Below are 25,321 nucleotides of genomic sequence, written 5' to 3' on the forward strand. Positions count from 1 at the left end.
TTCAAATCCATATAGGACTATCCAAACCCGGAACCAAATTCGAATCGGAGTCCGGACAACAGAAAGTATATGGATAAGGAGGGAGTGTATTGGTAACAGAACAGAACCCACTATCTGCCATCACTGTGGTCTCTCAGCGACAGCACCCACCCAGGCACAAGAACACTGATCACCAAACCCTAATTTACACCCTCCAGCGCCCAAATTCACACCTATCTCGCAAATGGGTTTCGGTCCCTGACAAAAATCTGGTCCGGGTAAGCAGTTTTCTGAGGCTTGTCTGGCTCAATCTCTTTGAAAGTGTGAAGCTTTAATGGGTTATCAGAAGTGTTAGACTTTCAATTTCCCTTAGGGTGATTTTGTATCTGTTGAAAAGAAAGATCTGTGGAAAAATATCAAATTTTGATTCGATTTGGCGGTTTATTGTAGTTGATCTGTACTGGTTCTTTTCAGTTATTGGATTTATCAGTGATATATATATATATATGTGTGTGTGTGTGTGTGTGTGTGTGTATCGGTTGAATCTGGTTATCTAGATCTATAAACAGTGTATCAGTGGCTGAAGATAAGAACTTGGGATGATTGGAGTGTGGATGTAACATTTTGTGGTGAATTATACTGATTGATATATCATTGGAGGTATTGGAGAGTTGATATTTTGTATTGAACTGTTAATGATTGGCCGCTTTGACTGAAAGTATAGGACTTTGGCAGTTTAAGCTTCTGGGTTTTGTTTCTTAGGCTTGAGTAATTTGTATTTCGGGGTGAAGTTCGTGTTTTTTTGTGATGAATATGGGATAACCTGGAGAGGTTGGAGGATTTGTAGAAAGTTTTGCGGTTTTTGAGTTTTGCGAAGGCAAGGATAAAGGACGCAGCGATGTCTTTTAAGAGTATGATTCAAGATATGAAAGGTGAGTTGGGGAGCATTTCGAGGAAAAGCTTTGATGTTAAATTTGGAATGAGATCGAGGTCTCAGCGGGTGGTTCAGGATACCTCCTTCAGGATTAATGCTTTGAAGCAGAGTTGTTGGGCAAACATGCCGCCGGAGCTTTTGAGGGACGTGTTGATGAGAATAGAGGCTTCTGATGATACATGGCCTCCGAGGAAAAATGTGGTCTGCTGTGCTGGTGTTTGCAGGAATTGGAGAGAAATCATGAAAGAGATTGTGAAATCCCCAGAAGTTTCGGGCAAGCTGACATTCCCAATCTCTTTGAAGCAGGTTTGTGGACTGGCCCATGTCCTTCCTAATAAAAATTCTTGTTGTTTTCCAATTGTTCTTCATAATGTATTTATTTTTCTGTAGTATGTTTCTTGGTATAACATAGAATTGATTTTCACAGTAAGGAAAATATCCTTATATCATACGTGACGATACTAACTGGTAAATTTTGACATGCATATTCATGAATCATGATGGATAGCTGTGTATGCTAGTATGAGTACAGTAATGGTTATAATGCTCACGTTTTTGTGATCTCAATAATTTTGAAGGACCAAATCAGAAGTTGGAATATATAGGATAAGCTGCAACGCACTGGCTCAAGTGTTAATACTGTGTAACATTTTGGACTGATTTGAAAGTTTTCCAAAGAACAAGACATTCTTGTGATGGACGTATCCGCACCTTCTCCATTGAAATAACAGTTGAAATCTTTGTTTACATTTTGCAGCCTGGTCCAAGGAACTCCCTTCTGCAGTGTTATATAAAGCGATGTCGTAGCAACCAGACATATTATCTTTTTCTGGGTTTAAGTCAAGGTAATTACTGAATATTTTGTCCTGTGTGATTGTGCTTGTCAAGATTTTCTTTTATTTGGTTGTCTATGATGCTCATGGTTAAAGGTTGATAAGGTTTTGATTTCGGGTTTCATTAAGTAATGGGGCAATAGCAATTTACTTGCTAAAACATAGAAAACAAGATTGAGTTTTCTAAAGTCTTCTTTTCGGATGTAAATATTAATTGTTTTAGCTTTTGTACTTGCCAGCCTCAACTGATGATGGGAAGTTTCTTCTTGCGGCAAAAAAATGTAGACGCCCAACCTGCACAGACTATACCATCTCTTTGAAGTCTGAAGATGTGTCAAAAGGGAACAGTGCCTTTGTTGGAAAGCTCAGGTATGTTCATCAGGCCTGTAACATGACTATTTCTTGGTCATCTTTTAGCCCTAAGTTGATCGTCCCATTTTCCTTTAACAGATCAAATTTTCTGGGCACTAAATTCACAATCTATGATGCGCAACCTACTAACAGTGGAGCCAAAGTCACCAAATGTCGTTCAACCAGGCTTGTGAATAAAGTCTCCCCCAGAGTTCCTGCTGGCAACTATCCTGTGGCCCATATTGCTTATGAGTTGAACGTCTTGGGTTCCAGGTACGAGAAACTTCTTTTTGAAACTTCATGGTCTTGCCTTCAAATGAAATTAACGTTGAAGACAATTTACCAAAAGCATTAAGATTATTATTTCACATAACTTTCCTTTTTCTTTGGGAGTTTTTATGTGAGTAACATATTATGTAAATACTGTCAATATCAGAGGTCCGAGGAGAATGCAGTGTGTAATGGATTCCATCCCTGCCCGTGCTGTTGAGCCAGGAGGTGTGGCACCCACACAGACTGAATTTCTGCATGGCAGCCCGGATAGTTTTCCATCCATCCCATTTTCCAGATCAACATCAACCCGCACAAAGAATTTCTCATCTCTGCTAGAGTCTGGTGAGAATGAAGGCATGCTAGTATTGAGAAACAAGGCCCCTAGGTGGCACGAACAACTCCAGTGCTGGTGTCTCAACTTCAATGGACGAGTAACAGTTGCCTCAGTAAAAAATTTTCAGCTGGTTGCTTCTCCGGAAAATGGAGTTGCTGCGGGCCAGGAGCATGAAAATGTCATCCTTCAGTTTGGAAAAGTGGGTAAGGATGTATTCACCATGGATTATCGGTATCCAATCTCAGCCTTCCAGGCATTTGCCATTTGCCTTAGCAGCTTCGACACCAAGATTGCTTGCGAATGATTGACAAGCAGGTTGCAATCCACAGTCATAATGCTTGGACTCACAGTAGTTTGTACCTAAATCAAAACATTTTTCTTTTTTCCTTCTTTTTATTTGTTTTCTTTTTCGTGTTCTTGCAAAGTCTTTCGGGGTTAAATTATGGCTTAAACATCTGTTTCCTTTGAACTAGAATATGATGGACTCCTCTCTTTCTGTTTTTGTGGGAGTTTGTATAACAGGTTCAAAGAAGAGATGGGACACCATTCTCTGTATTCCTATCCCGCGAATCTAGGATAGGGCTCACTTGGGTTAAGTGGAGGCATGTCAAACGGGTTGTGTTTATCGTGTTTGTGTCGTTTTCGTGTCATACCCATTAAGATAATGGGTAGTGTCTTGTCAAACCTAGTATCTTAATGGGTTCTTAACAGGTGATCCAATTACAACCTAATTCGTTAACGGGTTGCGCCGTTTTGTGTCGGGTTAACAGGTTATGCAAGAAATTGTCATGCCTAATTTATAGGCTTAGCAAACGAAATCTTATTGGATTTTTAATTGGTGATCTGATAACAATTCGACACGTAAAGGGTTCTTAACGGGTTATCCAATAACGACCCGATTTGTTGACCGGTGGACTCAAAATTTGTTATTTTCGTGTTGGATAATCGATCGTGTAAGAAATTACCAGACCTAGTTAAGTGTCCAAGTCAAGAAAACCAAGTCCTACCTTGTGCCTCGCTTGGGTGAAGGGCCTCATTTTACAACACTTTCCTTGCCCAATACATTTGCCTTGAAGTGAACGCCTCTCTGGTTTTTTCTCTTTTCATCTCAAAGAAGTCATTACAACTTTACTCTTTATATTGTGTTTAATATTTCAACTTTTAAGTTATAAAGTGAAGGGTTTTTGTTTCGATATGATAATCTAAAATACCATAATTGATTGAGAGATGTTTGAATTTCGGTGCAAAGGGGACACAATCCGTCAATACCTAACTCATATATATATATATATATATTTTTTTTTTTGGAATGAATTGAAAGTTAACGTTCGTATCAATGACGAATCGAATTAGGATTTTTGACCAAATTAGCTTAACTCACATCTGCACTATAAATTTGCACCTTGACCAAAAATTAAAAACAAAAAACAAGAAAAAAAAAATTGCACAAATTCATCCCATTTATGAAATCATATATTTAAAGTAGAATTACATCCAGGCCTAACTAGGATGGAAATCATTTACAAATCAATTTACATTGAATACACAATATTTAGCTAAAGTTTAGGATATCTAAAATCTTCATTAGTGTTGATATACTTAGCTACACATATATCAATACTATGTTTATGGGGGCTAATTCGTGGCGTCACTCTTTTTACATAACTTTTGACACATTTTTTGTGGCCCAATCTGTAATGGAAGAATACGATTATACAAAGAAACTTAAAACCCTTAATCTAACGGTTATATAGTTTCATATTTGTGCAATTTTTGGTAGATATAATATTTGAGGAGAGACGTAAAAGATAAACAATGTGAATTGTTGAAATACATGACAGAAAGATATCATAAAAACTGTGTCAAAAGTTGTGAAAAAAAGTGGTGTCACTTGTCCCGCTACACTTCCCAATACTAAAACAAAGATAATCACCTTGAAAATGCGAAATAAATATGTAACTGAAAATCCGAAATAAATATGGGATTGGCTAATAATTGTAACGACTAAATAAAAATTCAAAGCCACTAATATTCCCACAAATACGATATGCAATATTCATGCATCTAACGGTTCATCGTTTGCCTCATTCACCAATTCAAATTTTTTTCATAAAAATGTAAATTAAATTCATCAAATAAATAATAATTTCATGCCAAATATTTCATATACTATCAACTATAAAGCAGCAAGAGCAACCTTTGATCCAATTCCAAGGCACACTGCATTTGAAGCAGCAAGAGCAACCTTCGTCTAGCAGATCATGACAGCACTGGCTTTAGTTTACAAACTATCAACTAGTTTGTTCTTGCTGCTGTCACTACTGTGGGGTGCTGCCATTGCTGTATCAGCCAAACCAAATGGCTTTAGCGTCGAACTCATGCACATCTTTTCACCAGCATCGCCTCTTTACCCCGGCAACATTTCCTTCCAAGAAGAAATGCAACGACTCTTACAGCGATCGGATGCGCGAATGCGGCACATCGATGCTACCATTGCATCAGCCCTAACCCTAAGCAATAACATGTCACAAACTGCAAAGAACCGTCCTTATGATGAGTTTATTCGTCCACAAGTCGAGTATTACCCTATCGCCACTTACATTGTAGCAGTAGGCCTTGGCACTTTCCCAGACGCGAAGTTCCCGGAGAGACCATTCAAATCATACTACTTGTACATGGACACTGGGAGCGCCCTCACCTGGGTACTCTGCGCGGATTGCGAAAAGCAGAAGCCTCCGAGATGCTTTAAAACCAGGGAGCCCCCTTTCCCTAACGGCGAATCTCAATCTTATAAGCCTCTCCCTTGCAACAAACACCGCTTTTGCACACCAAACCTGTGTATTGGCGATCACTGCTCTGAAGCCGCAGGTTACGTGGGCGGCACCCATATTAATTCCATTCTTGCAGGCATGACTACTCTCACTTTTTTCCTACACTTGTTATTCATTTAACTAAACAGTTGTCGTTCATGAGATTTATAATTAGTTTTCGACAACTAATGTGACATGTAACATGACGATTGTTCGCTCGTTGCAGAAGAAACTTTCACGTTTTTGTCAAACAAAGGGCGGCCCCTGCCTATCGAAGACATAGTGTTTGGTTGTGCACATGACGTAAGGAACGTAGACTTCGGCAGCCAGGAAGACTTCAAGATAGCCGGATTTATGGGATTGGGATATTCTCCTTATTCCTTTCCATTGCAAATATCCCATCGTATTCAAGGAAAATTCTCCTACTGTCTATCACACAACCGAGAGATTCAAACATATCTCAGATTTGGCGGAGACATAGTCGAACCATTCAGCGGCCTACGCGTCACGAATTTAGTCCTCATTCCAGATATACCCTATTACTACGTGAACTTGAAAGCCATTAGTGTGAATGGACAGAAGCTCCTGATCGATCCATCGGTGTTTGCTCTACGATCCGGGGGTTATCAAGGAGGCTGCCTTATGGACAATGGCAGTTCAGTTACTTATCTCATCACCCCAGCTTTTAAGGCATTGGTTAAATTCCTGGAAATGTTTTATATGAGATATCCAAACTATGTTAGGCACCTTGGCCCCATTAGTCCCGCGTTCGAGCTTTGTTATAGATGGGCGCCGCCGATGGTTCCCCTCCCTGCTGTTACATTTCACTTTGAGGGTGCTGACCTTGAGTTGAAGGACGAGGCGTTCGTAACGCTGGAGGATCGAGATGGGAGCAGTATTTTGTGTTTGGCGATGGTGGAAAATACAGTTCGTACTATATTAGGATCATTGCAGCAAGCAAATTACAGATTTATATATGACCTTAACAATGCACTGCTCAAGTTTATTCCTGAGGATTGTGCCAAGTGGTCTTGATCATTAGTTCAAGCTTAGATGATCATGCATGTCTATCTCTCTTTTCGTTGAAAATAAATTACGTCCTACATAGTTATCAGTTCCCTCTGAGTTCTTTGGAAAACTTAGAGGGTCATCATGTTTGTTCTTGATCTCATAGAGTTGATGAACAATTTTGGCATGCAATTTCAATATTAGGATTTTTTTTTTCTTGTTTAAATTTTCTTAAGAACAATCTACTTAAATAACCAGTAAAAAAATAGTCCTATTCAATCGTCAAAACTTAAAGATAATTTTGTAAACAATAAAATAGTCAAATCTGCAAAGATTATTTCCTTTACTGGCCAAATCTGCATAAAATGGGTCCTATGAGAAACCATTGGAAAGCTTAGGACGTCATTTACAAAGTTGTAGAAGGAGGGTTTTCCGAGAAAGGCATCTTCAATAACTTATTGGTCAAATAATCCCGAAATGTCAATTTTATTTAGTGTACTTATACTTTTTAATCGCCATGATCAAACGGCTTCAAATTTAAGGACGATATTTGGACATAATAAACTTTAATGTCTTCAGAATCCACCCTAATTGAAATTACTCAATAAACTTCATCGTTTCGATACTTTTCCATCATCGTAGATTTTGCTGCTCCTGTTATCAAAATACAAAAGAAAAGTATCAAGAATCTCCAAATGTATATATAAAATAATACAAACCATATCCTTGTATGACTGTTTGATATCTAAATTAATCTTGGAGATCTCTTATATAAGGAAGACAATTAAAAGTTTGGCCTTTTTTTTCCCTAAGTTTGGACTTATCTTTTGGTCAAATATTTGGTTCCCAAACTGTGGATTCATGTGCAAAGTTGACATTCCCTTGTAGTACACCATCATTGGCTAATAATTAGGACTAATTTGAAGAAACAAAAAACTCATGAAGTAAACTCATGCATGTGTCTAGGTTCATCCATGTTTTGTTTTTCCATCTTTTCCTTTATGAGGAGATGAATCGTCCCCTCTCAAACTCAGCACTCTTGAGCAACTTCGAAGTTAATTAGTATACACAAAAAGAAAAGATGATGAAACCCTAATCACACAAATTGACCTCACAACTCATGCAACGGTTAAAACCATGAATTAAGCCTAAAGAGCGACCTTTTTAGAGTTTTTTGGGAATCGAACTTAAAAATCAAGACAAATGTCTTGATGGGCTTGCTTCATCCATGTGCTATGGTTGGTTTTCATTTATCGAACAACTAACATAAATTTTAAAAATAACCATTCGCGTAAAAAATTCTCAAATGTATTGGTTATACACAATCATGTGTTTATATCTTTTATCACATTTTGTGTGAGACATAAATAAACCACACTCATACAACCAGTGATAAAACAAATTTTTTTGTCCTCGTAGAATCCAAACGAATTCTCTCCTCTCCTCTCATACTTTCCTGTCTTTCTCTTTTTAATAAAAAAGTCAACACAAGATGTTGACGTAAATTAATTGTAAAATGAATATAAAAAAAGAAAAATTTAAAGAAAAAAGAATCCTACTACGATAAATGTAGAAGTGTAAGCAAATAAAGAAGCATATGTAACCATGGTGGATTCTCATACAGAGGACCGTTACACTTCCCTCTTTACAATCATATTCTTCTACTGCTGTTGGGGCCCACACCACGCTCCCCCACCCTTGATACACTCAAACTCCACATAGGATTTATATTTTACACGGTCAAATCTTCACAAAACCCTAAAATTCCCAAAATGCCCTTGTACATCATTGAAAGTAAAAGACAAAAGGTCGGCAATTTCGTAATTGCGAGAAGATATTAAATTTGTGTCCGCCTTTTAGGGTATGAAATCTTGTAATTTTCCCCGGATAAGACCAAAAACTAAAGGGCATGCATGTACGTGTCCGAACGGGATTGGATAGGAAGAAAATCCGAGGAGTATATGGTGACAAATAATTTCGAAGGTCGAGGAAGTTGTATTTAAATTCGAACTGCATCTCCGTCTTCTCCACCGCGCCCACATTTGAGAGAGAGAGAGAGAGAGAGAGAGGAGGAGGAGAGAGAGAGGAGCTCTCTGGAAATTTAACCAGAAACACAGGTAATATTTCACTGTCTGAGTTTGATTTTTCATTGTTTTGAGTTGTTTTTTTTATCAAATTTTGTTGCTGCTGTGGTTTGGGTTGATGGGTCGGTTAAAGGTTTGATTTTTGTTTTTTATATTTGTCGAATTAAAATTTCACTTTTTGGTTATTTAGGGGGTTTGGGGATGAACTCAAAGAACACTCTTTTAACTTTGGCGGTATTACAAATTAATCGACCTTAGCTAAGTGTATAAACTAAGACCGTGTTTATACATGATTGACTTAAGATACTGTTACATAATATTTGGGCGTAGATAGATGCTAGTTGTGAAAACTGAGTGTGCAAAGTTTTGAATTTGAAGGTGATATTTCACTCTCTGAGTTTGATTTTCGTGTTTTGAGTTGGGTTTGTTTTTCCAAATTTTGTTTCTGCTGTTGTTTGAGTTAATGGGGTGGTTAAAGTTTTAATTTTTGTTTTTTATATTTGTCGAATTAAAATTTCACTTCTTGGTTATTGGGGGGGATGAACTCAAAGAACAGTCTTTTAACTTTGGCGGTATTACAAATCAATCGACCTCAGCTAAGCGGATAAATTAAGACCGTGTTTATGCATGATTGGTTTCAGATACCGTTATATAATATATGGGTGTAGATAGATGCTAGTTGTGAAAACTGAGTGTGCAAAGTTTTGAATTTGAAGGTGATATTTCACTCTCTGAGTTTGATTTTCGTGTTTTGAGTTGGGTTTATTTTTTCAAATTTTGTTTCTGCTGTTGTTTGAGTTAATGGGGTAGTTAAAGTTTTAATTTTTCGAATTACAATTTCCTTTTTTTGGGTTACTGGGGTTTTCGGTGATCTCAAAGAACTCTCCTTTAACTTTGGCGGTATAATAAATCAATCAACCTTAGCTGAGTGGACAAACTAAGATCGTGTTTATGCGTGATTGGCTTAAGATACCGTTACATAATATTTGGGTGTAGATAGATCCTAGTTGTGAAAACTGAGTGTGCAAAGTTTTGAATTTGAAATTGATATTTCACTATCTGAGTTTGATTTTCATGTTTTGAGTTGGGTTTATTTTTTCAAATTTTGTTTCTGCTGTTGTTTGAGTTAATTGGTTAGTCAAAGTTTTAGTTTTTTGAATTAAAATTTCCTTTTTTTGGTTACTGGGGTTTTCGGTGAACTCAAAAAATTCTCTTTTAACTGTGACGTTATTATAAATCAATCGCCTTCGGCTAAGCAGACAAGTTAAGATGTGTTTATGAGTGATTGGCTTACGATACCGCTAGTTGTGAAAACTGAGTGTGCAAAGTTTTGAATTTGAAGGTGAGAAAAGTGGGTAGAAATGACGAAGCAGCAGACGACACACTGGTGGTTGTACGACAGTCACAGCATCTCCAAACGCTCCCCATGGCTTCAAACTACTCTCTCTGGTACCAATTTTTATCCCTACTTTTCCTTTTTGCTTTCTCTAGATCGAGATTTGGGGGTTCTTTTAGCTGTTACTGTACTATTTGTGACCGTTGACACAGTTCTAAACTCCTCAAATTTGAAATTCTGATTGGTTAGTTTTATAATAATTGAGGTGGGGAAGTGGGGGGACCCTATAAAGTTTGTAACTTTTTGTGAGATTTGAGTGAGGAAAGTTGGGAAGAATGGTTGGTGAGATTGGAAATTGATTACCCAATTGGGGTTTTTTCAAAACAAAACATGTGGGTTTGTTCTCCTTCATTTCTGCTACTAATTTGAGAAATTTGATGCTAAGATTCATGGACCAGCTTATTGAAATTGTTTACTCCTTTCCCAATTAACATAAAAAAAAAGAAAAAGAAATTGAAAGTGCACAGGATGGTGGTATCCATAGACTAATTTTACCTCCCATGCACCTTTCTCAATTTCCGGCCATCGAATCGAATGAATTGAAGAATATCAAAGAACAAAAAATTAACAGGAAGTGGGTGTGAGTTAAAAATGGGTGCGTAAGTAGCCCCACCCTTGTGCATATGAATCCAAAAAGGTGACTTTTGCTCACATGGGAATTTAGCAATTTTGTTTTGTCCCTTAATTTAACGTCTTTAACTCTTTATTTTTTTTGTGTTTCTTAGATCAATCAACTTGTGTGCCGACCTATGTTTATGATATCTCCTTTAGTAAACTCTTATTTTTTGAACTTATCGACAAGTTGTTTAACCTCAAACTAGGTTTTGTAAGATAAACTCTGCCATTAGCAAACATTCTGATTTCAAACAAAATAATGTAACCGCTCTAATTTCTTACACCGTGGCCGGAACTAGGAAGAGAGGTGTATGAAACGGGCGCAGGAAAGTCTCTCGGGTGGAGAGATCCTAATCCTACACATGATAGAATCGTAAACTAGGAACTAAAAACACTGAAATTAATAACATCACGTAACGGTCACAACAAAAAAAATTGCTCTAGGGTGGAGGGTTATCCCATTTACGCATGATGGAATGGTTGACTAGGAGGAACTAGATGAGATAAGGGTGGGGAAATTAACCCTGGAGGATGTACCATATCTTATCATCATATTTTTTTATCTTTTGGTAAATATCTTATCATCATGTGGCTCTAGTTCTTCGGTCTTATGTAAAGTCAGGGTTTTGATGATTAGATACAGTGTGCAGTAGTGGATTCTAATTGTGGTCCTCAGTGCTGTTACTGTGCTCCACAGAAAATTGTTGACTTCCGTTTTTTCTATTTGCCTTTCAGGATTGATTTTTCTCTGTAGACTTTATGTACTGTGCTTATGTTTGTGGCCTGATCATGTTTTGGACCCACTTGAATCTGGTTATTTCCAAAAGAACCTTATGAGTCACATAAACATCTACCAAATTTTTTTTTTTAACATAACCTGTTTGGTAGTGCTTTTAAGATGACTGAAAGCGCTTTTAGAGAAGATTTTGGGTTCCAAAAACACTTGAAGTAAGTTAAGTGCTTTTTTAGAATTCACTTGCCCTTTTACCAATGATTGATTCCAAAAACGTTTTCACCACAAAAATTTTCGGTCATTTTAAAAGCACTCCAAACGAGCCCTACATTGTATCCTAAACTATCCTATTTTAAGGGGAGAGAAGGTGCAAACTCGGGTACAAGAGAGGGAACACCGTCTTAACTAACTAACCTAACACACATACGCAGCACCTAATGTAAATCTATCAATGTACCCACATAATTCTAATTGAAATTGTATCATTTACCAATTTGTTCATGTGAACTATTCACTTCACCAGGTGATGTTTTCTTTAGGAGAAGATTGATGGATGTTTATTTTTTTTTTTCAATGGCAGAGCTAGAGCACAAGACGGATGCCATGCTAAAGCTGATTCAGGAAGATGCAGATTCATTTGCTCAGCGTGCAGAGATGTATTACAAGAAGCGGCCGCAGCTGATCAGCATGGTGGAAGAATTTTACCGCATTCACCGTTCGTTGGCTGAGCGGTATGATCAAGTGAAGTCTGATTCGGGAACACGCCTGCTGACAACGTTAGGGTCTCCATTCTCTTCAACGAAATGCCAGTCTGAGAAGGCGATGAGTGTGGTGGATTTGAGCTTCGATAGCCACTCCGAAACCTGCTGCGATGAACCTGAGGAGGAGTATTCCGAGTCTGAAGTTGATGATCCTGAACCGGAGGATGAACCCCGAGTTGATGAAGAAACAAAAGAGAATGCACTGTGCAGGATTAGCGAAGACGAGGTGGGGAAATTGAAGAAAGCGATAGCGAGGCTCGAGGAAGAGAACAGAACTCAGAAAGATGAACTGAAGCAGAAAGATGAAGAAAAGAGAGAGGCCATAAGACAGTTGAGCTCAGCTGTGGATTCGCTCAAAGAGTATTCCGAGTCTGAGGTTGATGAACCCGAACCAGAGGATGAACCCCGAGTTGATGAAGAAACAAAAGAGAACGCATTGAGCAGGGTTAGCGAAGACGAGGTGAGCAAATTGAGGGAAGCAATAGCGAGGCTTGAGGAAGAGAACAGAACTCAGAAGGACGAACTGAAGCAGAAAGATGAAGAGAAGAGAGAAGTCATAAGACAGCTGAGTTTGGCTGTGGATTTGCTCAAAGAGGAGAATGTGGAGCTGAGAAAGAAGTGTTTCGCCAGAGAATCGCCAAATAATTCGAGTCCTGCCGGAGAAGCACCGAATAATTCGAGTCCCTTCGAGTTCAACAGGTTCACCGGGACATTTTTGAGGAAGCTGTTTAACAGGTCTCCAAGGTCTCATGGAACAATTGTTGCACTCTAGATGTTGTGTGTTTACATGTTTGCAGTTTGTATAATTTGTAGTACACAGTTTAGGTAGACGTGTCTATATATAATGGGACCTTTCCCCTCTAATTTAGCCCAATTAGGAACTCTCTTAAGTGTTTTCTTTGTATTAGTTCTTACATTTTTGTGGTGTTCTTGTGTTAATTTCATTGCCTGTAACTGAATTATTGTCTTTTTAAGTAATACTGATATAAGTTATATATGGAAGAACTCTCAAATATCACTATTAAGGTAGTAATTTTTCCAAGAGAAATGTAAAGAGGACTCAAAAGTCGGGTTTTTCAGGAATTCTCTCCCGTCTCATATATTTAACGCAATGTTTTATAATGTTACAATGAAAATGACGTTAAACTGTGAGGCGACAGAGTTTATCAAGAGTTCTACTTTGAGAAAATCTTCTTAGCATTTCTCTTTTTCTGAATGGCACTATTTACTGTAGTAGATCTACAATACCGACAATATAAATAACATATTGAAACTTTATTTATGCAATATCAAGGCTATCAACATATCTTTGACAACATTCAGTATAACGAGACAATTTAATGCAATGATTAGGGAATATTTACGGCAATGATTAGGGAATTGATTTTTCCACACTTCTTTTATACTCTTCTTTATTTTTGTCATTTAAATTAAATAAATAAAAGAAAATTAAGAGATTTAAATAATAAAATGTGCATAAGAAAAAAAAAAATAAATAAGGAAAAACTAACGAAAGTTAAAAAAAAAAAACTTTAATTTTAATGAAAAATGACAAATAAAAGTGTAATGAATAGTATCAGGGAAATGTAAAATGTGGTTTTTCGTTAAAAGTAAACAGTCCCAGAAGTGTTTTGTTAAAACTTCCAAAAAAAAGAGGTGTGAGGAAATCATTTTTCTCAGTGATAGTGTTGCTTAAGAACGATAATTAACAGTACGAGTTAAAAAGTAATTATGGTTTGAGAGGGAGGTAAAAGGGCAGAGAATGGAGAGATTTTTCAATGTACCCAGAATACAAGACGGTACGTCATATGTTATTATACAAGTGGAGGAAAGTTATTTTATGTGTCTCTCCACTTGTTTAATGACATATAACTTATGTGCTCGTGTTCCAAGCACACTAAAAAATCTCTCCAGAATGACATGAATAATGAGAATACATGACAAAAATTACAACTTTTATTTTTCAAACACTCTTTTGGATACAATATTATCCTAATCACAATCCATATGAAATTAACAATTCCACCAACCTGCATTTACCAAACATCACACTAAATAACTAATAAACTAAAACGAAAAATAGTTTACAAACATAAAAGTGTAAACCACTAGTTATAATAATTGAATTTCCCCACCACCATTTCTCCTTTTTTTTGTTTTCCTCCGCAATCATCACAAAAATCTGCATTACACTTACACACCAGACCAAACCAGCAAGCCAAGAAAGAACATTACATTTATAGGCAGAGATGAAGTGACAGAAACTGCATGGGAAACTGGGAGAGAGCCTGATGGAGCAAGAGCCAGGTCTGGTTCATGAGCAACATCGACGTCCGGGTCCGGCGGACTCTGGCTAGATGGGATGGTGGGGAGAGGAGACTCAGAGGGAGAGAGAGGCACACCACCAGGAGATGGAAACAATGGAGAAATATCAGGAGATAGGGTTGGAGAGGAAGAGAGAGGAGCACCTGGAAGAAATGCAGGTGCGGCTGATATGCTTGAAAACTGTGTTTCTGGTTGGGATTGTAAGGCTAGTGAGGAGTCAGAAGCCATGAAAACTATGAAGATTGCCAAGAATGATGACCAAAAGGAAGCCATTAATGAAGGTATGATTGATCAAGCTCTCAAGAATACTATGGAGCTTCAATAAATGTGTTTTGGAGGATGAGAGAGAGGGGGATGGAAAGAAAGAGTTAAAAGGAGTTGGGGAGAGTGTAAGGCTTAAATGGGTGTAGTGAGAGAGTGGTGGTGGGGAGAGAAATATTATTGTGTGATAATGGAACAAAGTTACATTGTATAACCAATCAACGTCTTAAGTGGTAAAAGAACAATCAACTTAGTTGGGTAACTGAATAATTAATTGGTTATGTTACTTTTACAAAGAATGAGATCGCGTGCATTATGAATTGTATTTACATAAGATCAGATGGTATAGAAATACAGTAAAACCCGTTCCTTGTGAGAGCACCTTATCCAAGTTTCTCTTTGAACGAGAAGGTTGATATTTTTCAATTTTAGAATGTAACACTAAAATGCGTTCAAATTATAACATGTAAACTGATTATATATACTTACTATGTGATTATACTCCAGTGTTATATAATAATTACATAGTGGGGACAGAACACAGAGTGCCAAATATAATTGCAAAGCTGGCTTTGGTATTACAGATCTGTATGTTTTACTAAGGGACAAGCTTGATTTTTTATTTTCTTTCTGTACAGCATGAGGGTGAGGTGTCCATCTTTTTTGCCATTAAAGTCTGCAGCCTGGGTCCGTGGATCTGTTATTAGGGTTATTAACCTTGTCACGTAGACTTTGCAGCGGTAAGTGAACGACAGTTTTCATAGTTGTATGCTACGTTGGTAACTTGTGATGACTACAAACAAGCAAGTTCATACTCTTTGTTTATTGGTTTTTCGAACATTGCAAATTGTAATCTGACATATATACGTATCATTCATACTTGTATGTTACAGTCTGACACATAAACAAAAATTACTTATTACATCATCAACCAAATTTTATCCCATTAAGTGGGGTCAGTTGTATAAATCCTAAAACGCCACTACGTTTAGTTTTGCACCAAGTCTTCTGTTAGCTCCAATTACTCTATATCATTTCTTAACGTCTCTTTCGAAGTCTTCTTAGGTCTTCCTCTACCTCTTTTGTCTTGACCCTCTTTTTCATAATCGCATCTTCTAGTCAGACCATTTGCAGGTCTTCAGTTCATGTGTCCAAAACACATCTATCCCTTTTGCAGTCCGATACAAACACCTATCACTCATGCTTACTTGTATGTTACAGTGTGACACATGAGCAGAAATTATTTGTTGCAAACCATAAAATGAAAAGTTTCAGGTGTCAAACTTCGATTTCTTAGCAAGGGGTTAGCTAATGGTCAAACAATGATGACCGACTGTTATTCTGATTCCATTCCAATTGCTGTTGTGGGTCGAAATCTCTGGGTTTTTTGTGTATAATATTCTGATCATAGATATGCTTTTCTGACCATTAAGCATGTTTTGATCCCGGTAGCAGGTAGAATATTAGATATAATAATTGGTTTATTGATGATGAAGAAAGAGTGAGCATCTGTGTTTAGAAAGTAGACTGATGGGCTGTGGTATTTTGGAAACATATTGACAGACAGCTTAGCAGATCATGTGGGTTCTCTTTGTTTGCTCCCTTTTTAAGGGTGATTTTAGCTCACAGCCCTCAAGTCCTAGTTCTTGTTCTTGGATAGGTTTATATTTTAAGATTTATATTTGTTCACTACACAGATTTAGAAATTTAAATTCATCTAACGGTAATAAATAGGATAGTTAACGTCTCTGTCACTTATTAATAGTGAGCAAAAATGTTTGCCTTTTTGAAAGTGCAGCTTCCTTCTGTTGTTCAATGAATACCTCTACTTTGTGGTACCAGTGATAATTTCAAATACGACATATATATATTACATGATTTGAATAGAAGATATACAACTAACTCTCAATAGGTAATATGAGTTATTAAATTATTATTTTAACATCATTTTGCATTCACCTTTAGGTCTATGAATTAGTTATATGAGAAATGCTAAGGGGTACTCTTTTAAAAGTGAGACTCTCTGACACCTTATAGTTAAACGTCAATTTTCGTCTAACATTATAAAACATTATGTAAAAAACATGAGGTAACATAAAGTTCAATGTTCATAGGGAGTCACTTTTACATGGACGTAACTATTAATATTATACTATAAGTTCATGACATATCAAATATATAGACTACTTATGTAATACATGCAAATTAATGACATCATGTAGTAATATAACTGTCATACTAAAAAAAAATTGATGAAACAATGTCGTTAAGATCTCAAAAGCAACAACTATGTGGAAATAAATATATATATATATATAAAGGATTTTTCAGACGCTTTGCATTAAATGTTGAGATGGCCGAGTTGGTCTAAGGCGCCAGATTAAGGTTCTGGTCCGAAAGGGCGTGGGTTCAAATCCCACTCTCAACATCCTGTTTTTCATTTTTTCCCCTTCCTCCTTTTTTTTTTTTTTTTCTCTCTGAAGGCTTCTTGCTTTGCAAGGTCGGGAGAAACGTCTATCGACTGCAGCCTTACCCTACTTTGCACCGTACTAATATAATGCTGAAAAACCAGCATCACAATATTTATACTGAAACATCATTTTTTGATTGAATTGAATTTCAAATAATAATAAATGCCATTTCATATCTTTATTACAGTAAATAGTTCAATTACAAGAAATATTGCCACTCTGACTGAAGCAACTTATGGATACAAATTATCAAAAATGTCACACTTGCTAAGAAGTTACAAAAATGAACACCTTGTAACGGCTGCGCCGCCACGTCAGAAGCCAATCGATAAATTGTCCTTGGCCGGCGAATCATAACCAACATCTTTCTAGTTTTCTAGTGATGGCTTCTACTTCTCCAAGATGTAAGCAATGATAATTTATGCCCAAATAATTCCATCGAACCCGATTTCCAAATTTGAAACTGGACTGTCGCCAATATCCTGATCAACTGCTTGGTTGTCCCCTAGCGAATCCACGTAGGGCTCCGACAGATCGGAAGATCTTTCGGATGGAATCCCATAATCTTTGAGAATGCAGGACGATGCAGCAAGAGCTGCTTCCCTTTCCAAAACGGTTATGTAGTTGTCTTCAAACTCGAATACTAAGTACTTGTCCTTGCATGCTGATTGAGAGCACAGAAAACCGTGAGCATTGGAGTGGGGCGACAGAGTGAAGAGGAAGTATTTGAAGGGACATTACGACTTACAATCTACGAGGTAGGCTAAATGATGAATGTTCCTTATTTGAGTTCCGTTTAACTTCAAAACCTGAGGTCAATTTCTTCTATTAATGTGGGCAGCGTTGGCGGAGAGAGGTAAAAGTTGTAAAGTACAAACAGGTAACTTACCTGCTGATTGCTCATGTCTTCGTACCCAATGTTTACTTCATTTGCTAAGACCTATCGACACAAAAGACATGAGAACAGATATTCCAATAATACATAGAGAAACGACAACCTTTTAAACATTTTAAGAGACAGAGAGAGACGTAATGATGATTACAAGGAGAGCATGAAAGAATTTGACATTAAATATTGACATAACCACAACACGATCTCAAAATTTGACGCACATTGCTCAAGGAAAATCTTCGCGACTAACCTGTGATAGGATTACAATCTGTTCCCCTTGGAATCTAGCCAAAGAGTAGCGCGCCTTCGCCAAGAGTTTAAGCTGACCAGAAGAGAAACGAAAAGCTAATCAATTTTCAAACCAAAAGCAGCATACTGGTTAGCAAACGAAAAGGAAATAGCTAAACGTGAATTTTGTGCTTAAGAGCGTGTGGAAACTTACCCCTATAGAGTCTTCACACTCCTCACTGCAGAAAGAAACATAAGAAATGGTGAGTTTATAAATAGCACGAGAGTTATTAGTAACAAGATAATTGCACATGTTTCTAAGTGACAGAAACGAGCACAACTTACTCTATCAGTGGTTCTGAGAGTGGGGTAAACACCAAACCGGCAATTATTAAGTAAGAAGGCTGACCTCCGTCAATATGAAAGGGAACCTTATCGGAACACAAAGAACTCGAAATAATCAGTATCAAGATATTTAAATAAATTATGGGACTGATGGTAACTACTTTATGGCATCGCAAAAAGCTCCGAATTTCTACTTACCAAATGCACTCGTGGGTGCAAAACTGCTTTAACTTTCATATACTCTCCAGCTCTAATAATACCAATATCTGCAACATCGCCTGCAAATCTGTACAGGAGCATTGTTAACCCATATTTGAACAAATTGTAACATGTACTTAAGGGGTGAAATGTTGAGTCGGCTTTATGTGAGTAGCGGTCTAATCTGACCCCTCTTGTTTCTTTACGTTTAACTGAATTTCTTGTATAAGAAACAGGGATTTACTTTTGGCTAATGAGGTAGCGGAATGCGATGCGCTCATTTGATCGAAAGGGTACTGTTCCTTCACATCCTACATGAACATCATCAAAGCTTACAATGACGTCCCCCTGAAAAAACACAGGAACCATCAAAGTTCGTAACAAATAAAAGATTCAAAGTTGTTTGATGTGCTTTAAATTCCAATAAATTTATAGTGAAACGACAGACTCTAGTAGTAGCAAATATGGCTATGTTAACTCCAACTTCTCAATACATCATTAGCTTTTGACTCCTCAAAACTAGCTTAAGAACCTTTCCCATCCAACACATGCAATTGTTGTTACTTTATTTCTGGTTCTAATAGTTTCTCACATCATATTTCCACTCCCGTTTCATCGTATATCTCGAAGATATGTGAAAATATGATATTGCTAACACCTAATGGTAACACAAACTGTAGCTTAGAAGCAACAAAAAGTTGCTTAACCATTCCATTGTTGACTGTTTAACAAGTAGAGTTACAAACAGCTACAGCAATCACTCAAGTATTCAAATAGCCAACATACCTCCTTTAATACATTATGTGCATCAGAAGTGGGTTCAACTCTTCGGACCAGTACACCCTGCACAAACCAGATGTGATGAGGACAAGCCTAAGAAAAATCAATAGCTACTAAGCCATCGTTATAATAACGTGTTGAAACGCGGCCTGATAGTATATTCTAGTTTCTACATGAGTAAAAAATCCTGCATGCTTTACATGGTCCTCATGTGCCTTTGACTGAAAGCCTTTGCAATTCCCTTGCTCACAAGATTATTTGAAAACATTTTCACTGCCAATCCATCTCTGATTCTTATTGCAAGAAATAATTTTAGTTGATGAAAGCTTTGCGCATATTATACATACTTTTACTGACACGGTTACACCAACGGATCCAAGAAACACTTGACCAGACTAAGAGACATACCTCAATAGACTCTACTTTCAGGCACGCCTTTAATGCTGGATTCTCCAACTTCTGCAACAATACACCAAGGCAAGGGAAACCTGAAAGTCAAAGCCAAATTATTGGGATAAGTTCACAATAAGTTGGCAGGGTCAGGCTTCAATCATAATAAGAAGCGTAAAGGTGAAATTAATTGAAAATATAGCAGTAATACTAAGAGGCCACCAAAGAAAGCAGCAGGTATTAGACAGACAAGTTCAACAGGTATTCAGATCAATTGCTTTAGTTACATAACACTTGGCACTTAGTCACAGTGCAAGAAAAATACACAACATGTAAGTATAACATATATTCATACATGGATAGAGGCATATATTCACGCATAAGAAGATAATATTTACAGAAAACATGACATTTACAAGATGACAGGAAAGAAAAATGGAAGCACGACCTAATCCTTTGAAAAGACCCCTATTACAAGGTAACCAAAACAAGTTACTTGAACCGTGGTTCAAGGATGAAGGAACACTATGAAAGTCGGCAAACTGAGTTGATGTTACAGATATACATGAATCTAAATTTCCTATATACAATATGATGGGATATTTATAATTCTACTTTCTTGATACTTTGGAAGAGCATTGATCAGCAGTGTGAAAAAAAAAAATTCAACTCAAGTCGAAGTCATACACAACCCAAAGTTCATATACCGCATGCATCAACTAATTTCCCTTCACACAGATGAAAGCTGGTAAGACTTTATTACCTGTGTACTTCCCGTTCCTCTCATAGTCATCCAAAAAATGAGACACCACTGTAGTAGGAATGACATATCCAATATTCTCGGCCTCCTCAGATCTGTAGACCTAAAGCAATTGTCTCTTAAAATCATAAAATAAAAGTTTTCATGTCACAGTATTGCCTACACAGCTAAGAAATCTAAGACCAAGTAAGCAGGGATAAACAAACTTTGACAGCAAGCCAACAAATTTAATTGAAATGCCACACCAATGCACTCCCCTTGATCATTGAATGCAGGGCCACCACTATTACCTAAAATCTAGCAAAGTATAAGCAATAGCTATGACAAAGATAGGAATAATGTCATATAAAGAAGAATGGTAATCTTGAGGCACCTCAATAACTTTCAGAAGAAGAGACTGTTATAATTGTAAATTTGAGTTCTAGACTGACCAGGATTTATTGCTGCATCAATCTGAATGCCCAGCAAATCAGATGACCCATGAGCATATGATGTAACCTGAGGATATAGTTATTAAATTGTAAGAACTCGATCCCGCATATTTGTGTAGCACAGCTTAGATAGGATGGAATATTTATCTTTTAAGGATATCAACTGAATATCAGAGCCATATCTATCAACAACAAGCAACAAATCAAACAATTACGTTCAGGTAGGGAAAACCAACCTCTATACGCGATACAACCCCCTTAGTTACTGAAATGGTATCTCCTCCAAGGGGATATCCAACAACAGTCACTGATTCCTGTCCATATAAAAGCCACAGATAAAACACTTTAAAGGAACGAACCATAATGATCTCATAGCAGAACTGTAGAAAATTCCGAAATGTAGAAATCTAAACCTTCGTATAACAAACTCAACTTCTGCAGTTTCAGAACTGAAAAGGCTGACATTATTTTGAGGGTGTACGATAAGCAGTGACTTCTGTTAGATACTGTAACATCACTTGAAAATTTAAATCTAGATTTCGACATGCGGGTGGTCAGTTTATCTTGTCATATTAATAGTTTCAATAAAAAATTTGGATAGAGGGGATGCACGTGCCTTCTGAAATCCTGAAATTATGTGACAGAAGTTAATTAACTTTCACACAATGTTTGCAGTCACACCCTCTATGCTCCACTATCTCAACTAACACATCTAAACTAACCCAAGTCTCAGAAAGGTCCTCTGTCCATGTTAGTATCTACACTAACCAGATATGATATCCTGACGATAATTTACCTTCCAGATGATGCAAGGGCTATTACAAGTGCATATACCCAAATTGTAGATAGCATTGAATAATACAGAATAACTCACTATCTCCAAGAGACAGGAGTAATACCTGAAGATGTGGCAAGCTTCCCAATTGGAGTGGTTCTGCTCCTTTCCAGAATTCCTCACTTTCTACAGAAAGTAAGGCTATATCACAATCAACACCTCTGGCCAAAACCTGCAAATTAAGTCACAATAGTAAAGCTAAATCATAATCCCCACTACTAATAAGCTGCAACATCATATTTATCTCCAAGATATCATTAATTTTCTGAGGGTGAAATACCTTAGCCACATATTTGGTATCATCCCCTCTTCTCTTCACTTTGACCTGCATTTGTAAGGAAAATAAAAACATGATGATGATGAAAACAGTAACAATAAATCAGTATGTATTATAGAAAGAGATTATGACCGTGCTAATGAGACCCCAAACCCTCAATGTAAAACACATAAAACGCAAGGTAGACAAAATGTGTATGCCGACTGAATCCAAAGCTGACATGTGCCCACAAGTGCACTTAGAAAGGCAAACCTATTCACTGACCAGGTAAATTTTTAATAATTTTGCATTTCTAAACTGCTAAGTAAATGATACTTATGTACCTTTTTTTACTAATCATTAACTATTAAGGATGAAAAGTACCTGAGTATAATGCTCAACACAGTGGGCATTTGTCAAGAGTTTCCCGTCACCAATCATAAAAGCACTGCATTGAAAGATTCAGATTATAAGTCCGTTAAAATTGCACACAGGCTAGTGAAATGGGTAACAGGATAAGATTTCAAAACTTGCCTGCCTGTACTTGTATATTGTCTTTGTTTTTGCCAAGGAAGGGAGTAGTCCGGCGCAGTATGGGTGCAGTAAACCTAAACAAATAATTGTTAGTGACCAACCGAATCTGTAGACTTTGATATTGAAGTGATAGGATTGATAAACACCAAACTCCCATAGATCACCAGGATAACAACGGATGGCAAATATGTTGTTTGACAAAACAAGAGATATTTCATTCCCGAGCTTCTATAAGAACCAACATCCCGAGCTCAAAATAATTTACACACTGAAGAGAAGATAGTCATCAGTAATTGGAAAAGCTCAGCATCTAAGAGACCTAACGTGCACCACAAAGCTCGATATACGGATATGTTACTCCAAACATGAACTTATGCACAAACTACACCCTGTAAACTTTCTCAAAGATACAATTTTCGGCTTCAATACTACTCAGAAGACATAATGCATTGCAAATTAATCTGGAAAAAGGGTAAACAAAATTTACCTTAACAACGGCATTGAGAAAATCGGCATCCTGGAGACTTTTCGGTTCAACCTGAATCGAAAAATCAACAGAATTTCAAAATCAAACAGTGAGCATTTTTTCCAAACCAGAAATTGAATCATCACAAAACGAATTCAGTGCAACAATCATCAAACCTGCTGCTCTTTCTGATTAACTACAGACTCCTTCCGCTCTTTTCGTTGCGTTCCGAACCCTCTGTACGCCACCGATTGGGATTGCCCCTTCTTCCCTCTGCCATTTCCGCTAAACTTATTGGGAACGCCTTCTCTCTGCATTTCCCAAACCCAACACAATCACAAACTACTTAATTACCAAAAATAACCGCACAAACGGCGCCGTATAAAGGTTAGAATTTTACCTCCGGTTGATATTTATCAGCGGACGACGGAGGCGACGACGGCGAGCCTTTTCTCGAACTGGAAGCTCGTTCTCTCTTGCTCCGGCTGACGGGCTTAAGAGATTGGTACTGGTAGCTGCCGGAACAGAGCCACGTGGCGAAGAAGGGTTGGACGGAGACGGAGGAGCGGATTTTAACGGCGGAGGTGAGCGCAGAGAAGCAGCAGTTGCCGACCGCAACGGCCATTTGAAAAATGGAAGCTCGGAGCTCGCTACTGAAAGGAAGGTTTTTGGAAGACGAAGCTGCTTTTCCTTATCCGTAAATAGTTGGACTTTTTTCGGGCGTGGGTAATTTTGGCGCCTACGGGTTTGAATTGGGCGACTGCCGGCCCGTTTATATTTGGGTTTTTTTGGTCCTACTAATACAAATGGGCTTGAGTTTGTGGTTACTTGGGTTTTCAAATTGGGTCCAAAAATATTTTGAGTATGACGTCCTCTCTTGGGGTTGGCACGGTCCGGTTTAGGTTAGTTGCACACATAAATTTTGGTCAAACCAACTGCCATATACGGATTTGATCTGGTTTTAATTCACACTGAGAGTAAACACCGAACCAAACCAAACTATTGTTATGCAGTTTGATTCCACTAGCTTCATGGTGTTCGACGCTCGTGACTTGGCATCTACGCCATCGTGAGCCGAAGCACACATAAGGCCACCATTTCCCCCCTACATTCCCAAATGACATAGCGAGGGGACGCATAAGATTGTGCGACGCCCAGGCAAACATGCCCTCAACCTAATAGCTTCGGACGAAACTTGCGTTTAGAGAATTGATGGTGAGTTCACACCAAGTATCGCAACTTGGTGCACTCTTCATCAATAGCCCAGTTGATAAGTAAATGGATATTACGGACGTACCTAGTTCGGAACTGCCTGGTGTTGTCTGGTCTGGTTCATCTGCAGGTGGTCGGTGGGGCCACCGGCCGGTCATTGAAATTTGAGACGATGCAGACGTGGACGGTTGACGATGTAATGGAGCCAACTTTTCCATTAATTGCCCGCATGCTTAGAGGACGCGTCCCTATCACCGCGTTAATTGCTCATGTCTCTTCCCGTCATTTTGCACGTACCTCAAATATTTCTCATCTGCTAAACACTCCTCCGTTAACCTCCCTTAGCCTTGATAATTTTTGTTTGCATTGAAAAATAAGTTGCTAATGCTCCTTTTTTTTTTTTTTTATTTTTTTTTTTTTATGAAATGAAATGAAAATTTTAGAAACGCAATGAGCGGTCAAACATCAACACATTTAAAATATGGAGTTTTAACAAAATACTCTCAATAATTTTTACTTTTAACGAAAATGATATTTTTACTCTAAAAGTCATTATTGGTATTATTCATTTACAATACATTTTTGTCATTTTGATTAAAAATCAAAGTTTTCAAGCTATTTTCATTAGTTTTCCTTTTAAAATATGGAATGAGAATCCTTATTTTGATCAAAATCCTTCTAATCGTGTCCATTCATCTTACATTGTGCGATCAAAAATTATTTTAAAATTCTTATTTAAAATTAAATACAAATAGTACCTAACGAAAACTGAGCGCATGATTTACGATTTAAGGATCCTCTGGATCCTCACAAAAAGGATCCGGAG

General features: G+C 37.5%; 5 protein-coding genes and 1 non-coding gene across 6 annotated transcripts; 4 read left to right on the forward strand and 2 right to left on the reverse strand.

Moving 5' to 3' along the window:
- The first annotated feature begins 92 nt into the window (after window positions 1–92).
- Window positions 93–3,206, forward strand: LOC137741670 (tubby-like F-box protein 3). Its single transcript, XM_068481367.1, has 5 exons — window positions 93–1,219; window positions 1,671–1,758; window positions 1,986–2,115; window positions 2,197–2,370; window positions 2,534–3,206. Exons 1-5 carry the CDS (start codon window positions 878–880, stop codon window positions 3,006–3,008), a joined length of 1,209 nt encoding a protein of 402 aa, XP_068337468.1. The 5' UTR covers window positions 93–877; the 3' UTR covers window positions 3,009–3,206.
- Window positions 3,207–4,965: 1,759 nt separating this feature from the next.
- On the forward strand, window positions 4,966–6,549 carry LOC137741799 (aspartic proteinase nepenthesin-1-like). Its single transcript, XM_068481519.1, has 2 exons — window positions 4,966–5,572; window positions 5,741–6,549. The coding sequence occupies exons 1-2, from the start codon at window positions 4,966–4,968 to the stop codon at window positions 6,547–6,549; spliced, it is 1,416 nt and encodes a 471-aa protein (XP_068337620.1).
- A 1,881-nt stretch (window positions 6,550–8,430) lies between these two features.
- LOC137743475 (protein NETWORKED 3C-like) lies at window positions 8,431–13,106 on the forward strand. Its single transcript, XM_068483374.1, has 3 exons — window positions 8,431–8,639; window positions 9,949–10,055; window positions 11,931–13,106. The coding sequence occupies exons 2-3, from the start codon at window positions 9,968–9,970 to the stop codon at window positions 12,881–12,883; spliced, it is 1,041 nt and encodes a 346-aa protein (XP_068339475.1). The 5' UTR covers window positions 8,431–8,639; window positions 9,949–9,967; the 3' UTR covers window positions 12,884–13,106.
- A 1,198-nt stretch (window positions 13,107–14,304) lies between these two features.
- On the reverse strand, window positions 14,305–14,709 carry LOC137741800 (classical arabinogalactan protein 26-like). Its single transcript, XM_068481520.1, has one exon. It carries the CDS (start codon window positions 14,707–14,709, stop codon window positions 14,305–14,307), a length of 405 nt encoding a protein of 134 aa, XP_068337621.1.
- A 2,335-nt stretch (window positions 14,710–17,044) lies between these two features.
- Window positions 17,045–17,125, forward strand: TRNAL-AAG (transfer RNA leucine (anticodon AAG)). The gene has a single exon. It is a non-coding gene; the product is annotated as a tRNA-Leu (tRNA).
- Window positions 17,126–17,323: 198 nt separating this feature from the next.
- Window positions 17,324–23,968, reverse strand: LOC137741939 (protease Do-like 2, chloroplastic). Its single transcript, XM_068481641.1, has 21 exons — window positions 23,684–23,968; window positions 23,460–23,594; window positions 23,305–23,355; window positions 22,818–22,891; window positions 22,668–22,731; window positions 22,308–22,352; window positions 22,092–22,199; window positions 21,429–21,506; window positions 21,193–21,259; window positions 20,994–21,051; window positions 20,765–20,865; window positions 20,020–20,099; window positions 19,618–19,674; window positions 19,076–19,179; window positions 18,832–18,919; window positions 18,634–18,719; window positions 18,503–18,527; window positions 18,311–18,382; window positions 18,058–18,108; window positions 17,917–17,977; window positions 17,324–17,832 (listed from the first exon to the last, which is right to left on the reverse strand). The coding sequence occupies exons 1-21, from the start codon at window positions 23,906–23,908 to the stop codon at window positions 17,588–17,590; spliced, it is 1,875 nt and encodes a 624-aa protein (XP_068337742.1). The 5' UTR covers window positions 23,909–23,968; the 3' UTR covers window positions 17,324–17,587.
- Between the last annotated feature and the right edge of the window lie 1,353 nt (window positions 23,969–25,321).

Source organism: Pyrus communis, chromosome 8, assembly GCF_963583255.1.
Source record: "Pyrus communis chromosome 8, drPyrComm1.1, whole genome shotgun sequence".
In the NCBI taxonomy this organism is placed as follows: Eukaryota; Viridiplantae; Streptophyta; class Magnoliopsida; order Rosales; family Rosaceae; genus Pyrus; species Pyrus communis.

Excerpts from the sequence above, each read along its gene's own strand:
- LOC137741799 (XM_068481519.1), top strand. The coding sequence starts at position 4,966 with ATGACAGCACTGGCTTTAGTTTACAAACTATCAACTAGTTTGTTCTTG. Across the intron at positions 5,573-5,740 it reads TCACTGCTCTGAAGCCGCAG|AAGAAACTTTCACGTTTTTG; the intron begins GTTACGTGGGCG and ends CGCTCGTTGCAG.
- LOC137743475 (XM_068483374.1), top strand. The coding sequence starts at position 9,968 with ATGACGAAGCAGCAGACGACACACTGGTGGTTGTACGACAGTCACAGC. Across the intron at positions 10,056-11,930 it reads GCTTCAAACTACTCTCTCTG|AGCTAGAGCACAAGACGGAT; the intron begins GTACCAATTTTT and ends TTTCAATGGCAG.
- LOC137741939 (XM_068481641.1), bottom strand. The coding sequence starts at position 23,908 with ATGGCCGTTGCGGTCGGCAACTGCTGCTTCTCTGCGCTCACCTCCGCC. Across the intron at positions 21,052-21,192 it reads TGATGCAGCAATAAATCCTG|GTAATAGTGGTGGCCCTGCA; the intron begins GTCAGTCTAGAA and ends GCTAGATTTTAG. Across the intron at positions 19,180-19,617 it reads CACATAATGTATTAAAGGAG|GGGGACGTCATTGTAAGCTT; the intron begins GTATGTTGGCTA and ends GTGTTTTTTCAG.
- LOC137741800 (XM_068481520.1), bottom strand. The coding sequence starts at position 14,709 with ATGGCTTCCTTTTGGTCATCATTCTTGGCAATCTTCATAGTTTTCATG.
- LOC137741670 (XM_068481367.1), top strand. The coding sequence starts at position 878 with ATGTCTTTTAAGAGTATGATTCAAGATATGAAAGGTGAGTTGGGGAGC. Across the intron at positions 1,220-1,670 it reads TCCCAATCTCTTTGAAGCAG|CCTGGTCCAAGGAACTCCCT; the intron begins GTTTGTGGACTG and ends TACATTTTGCAG. Across the intron at positions 2,116-2,196 it reads GCCTTTGTTGGAAAGCTCAG|ATCAAATTTTCTGGGCACTA; the intron begins GTATGTTCATCA and ends TTCCTTTAACAG.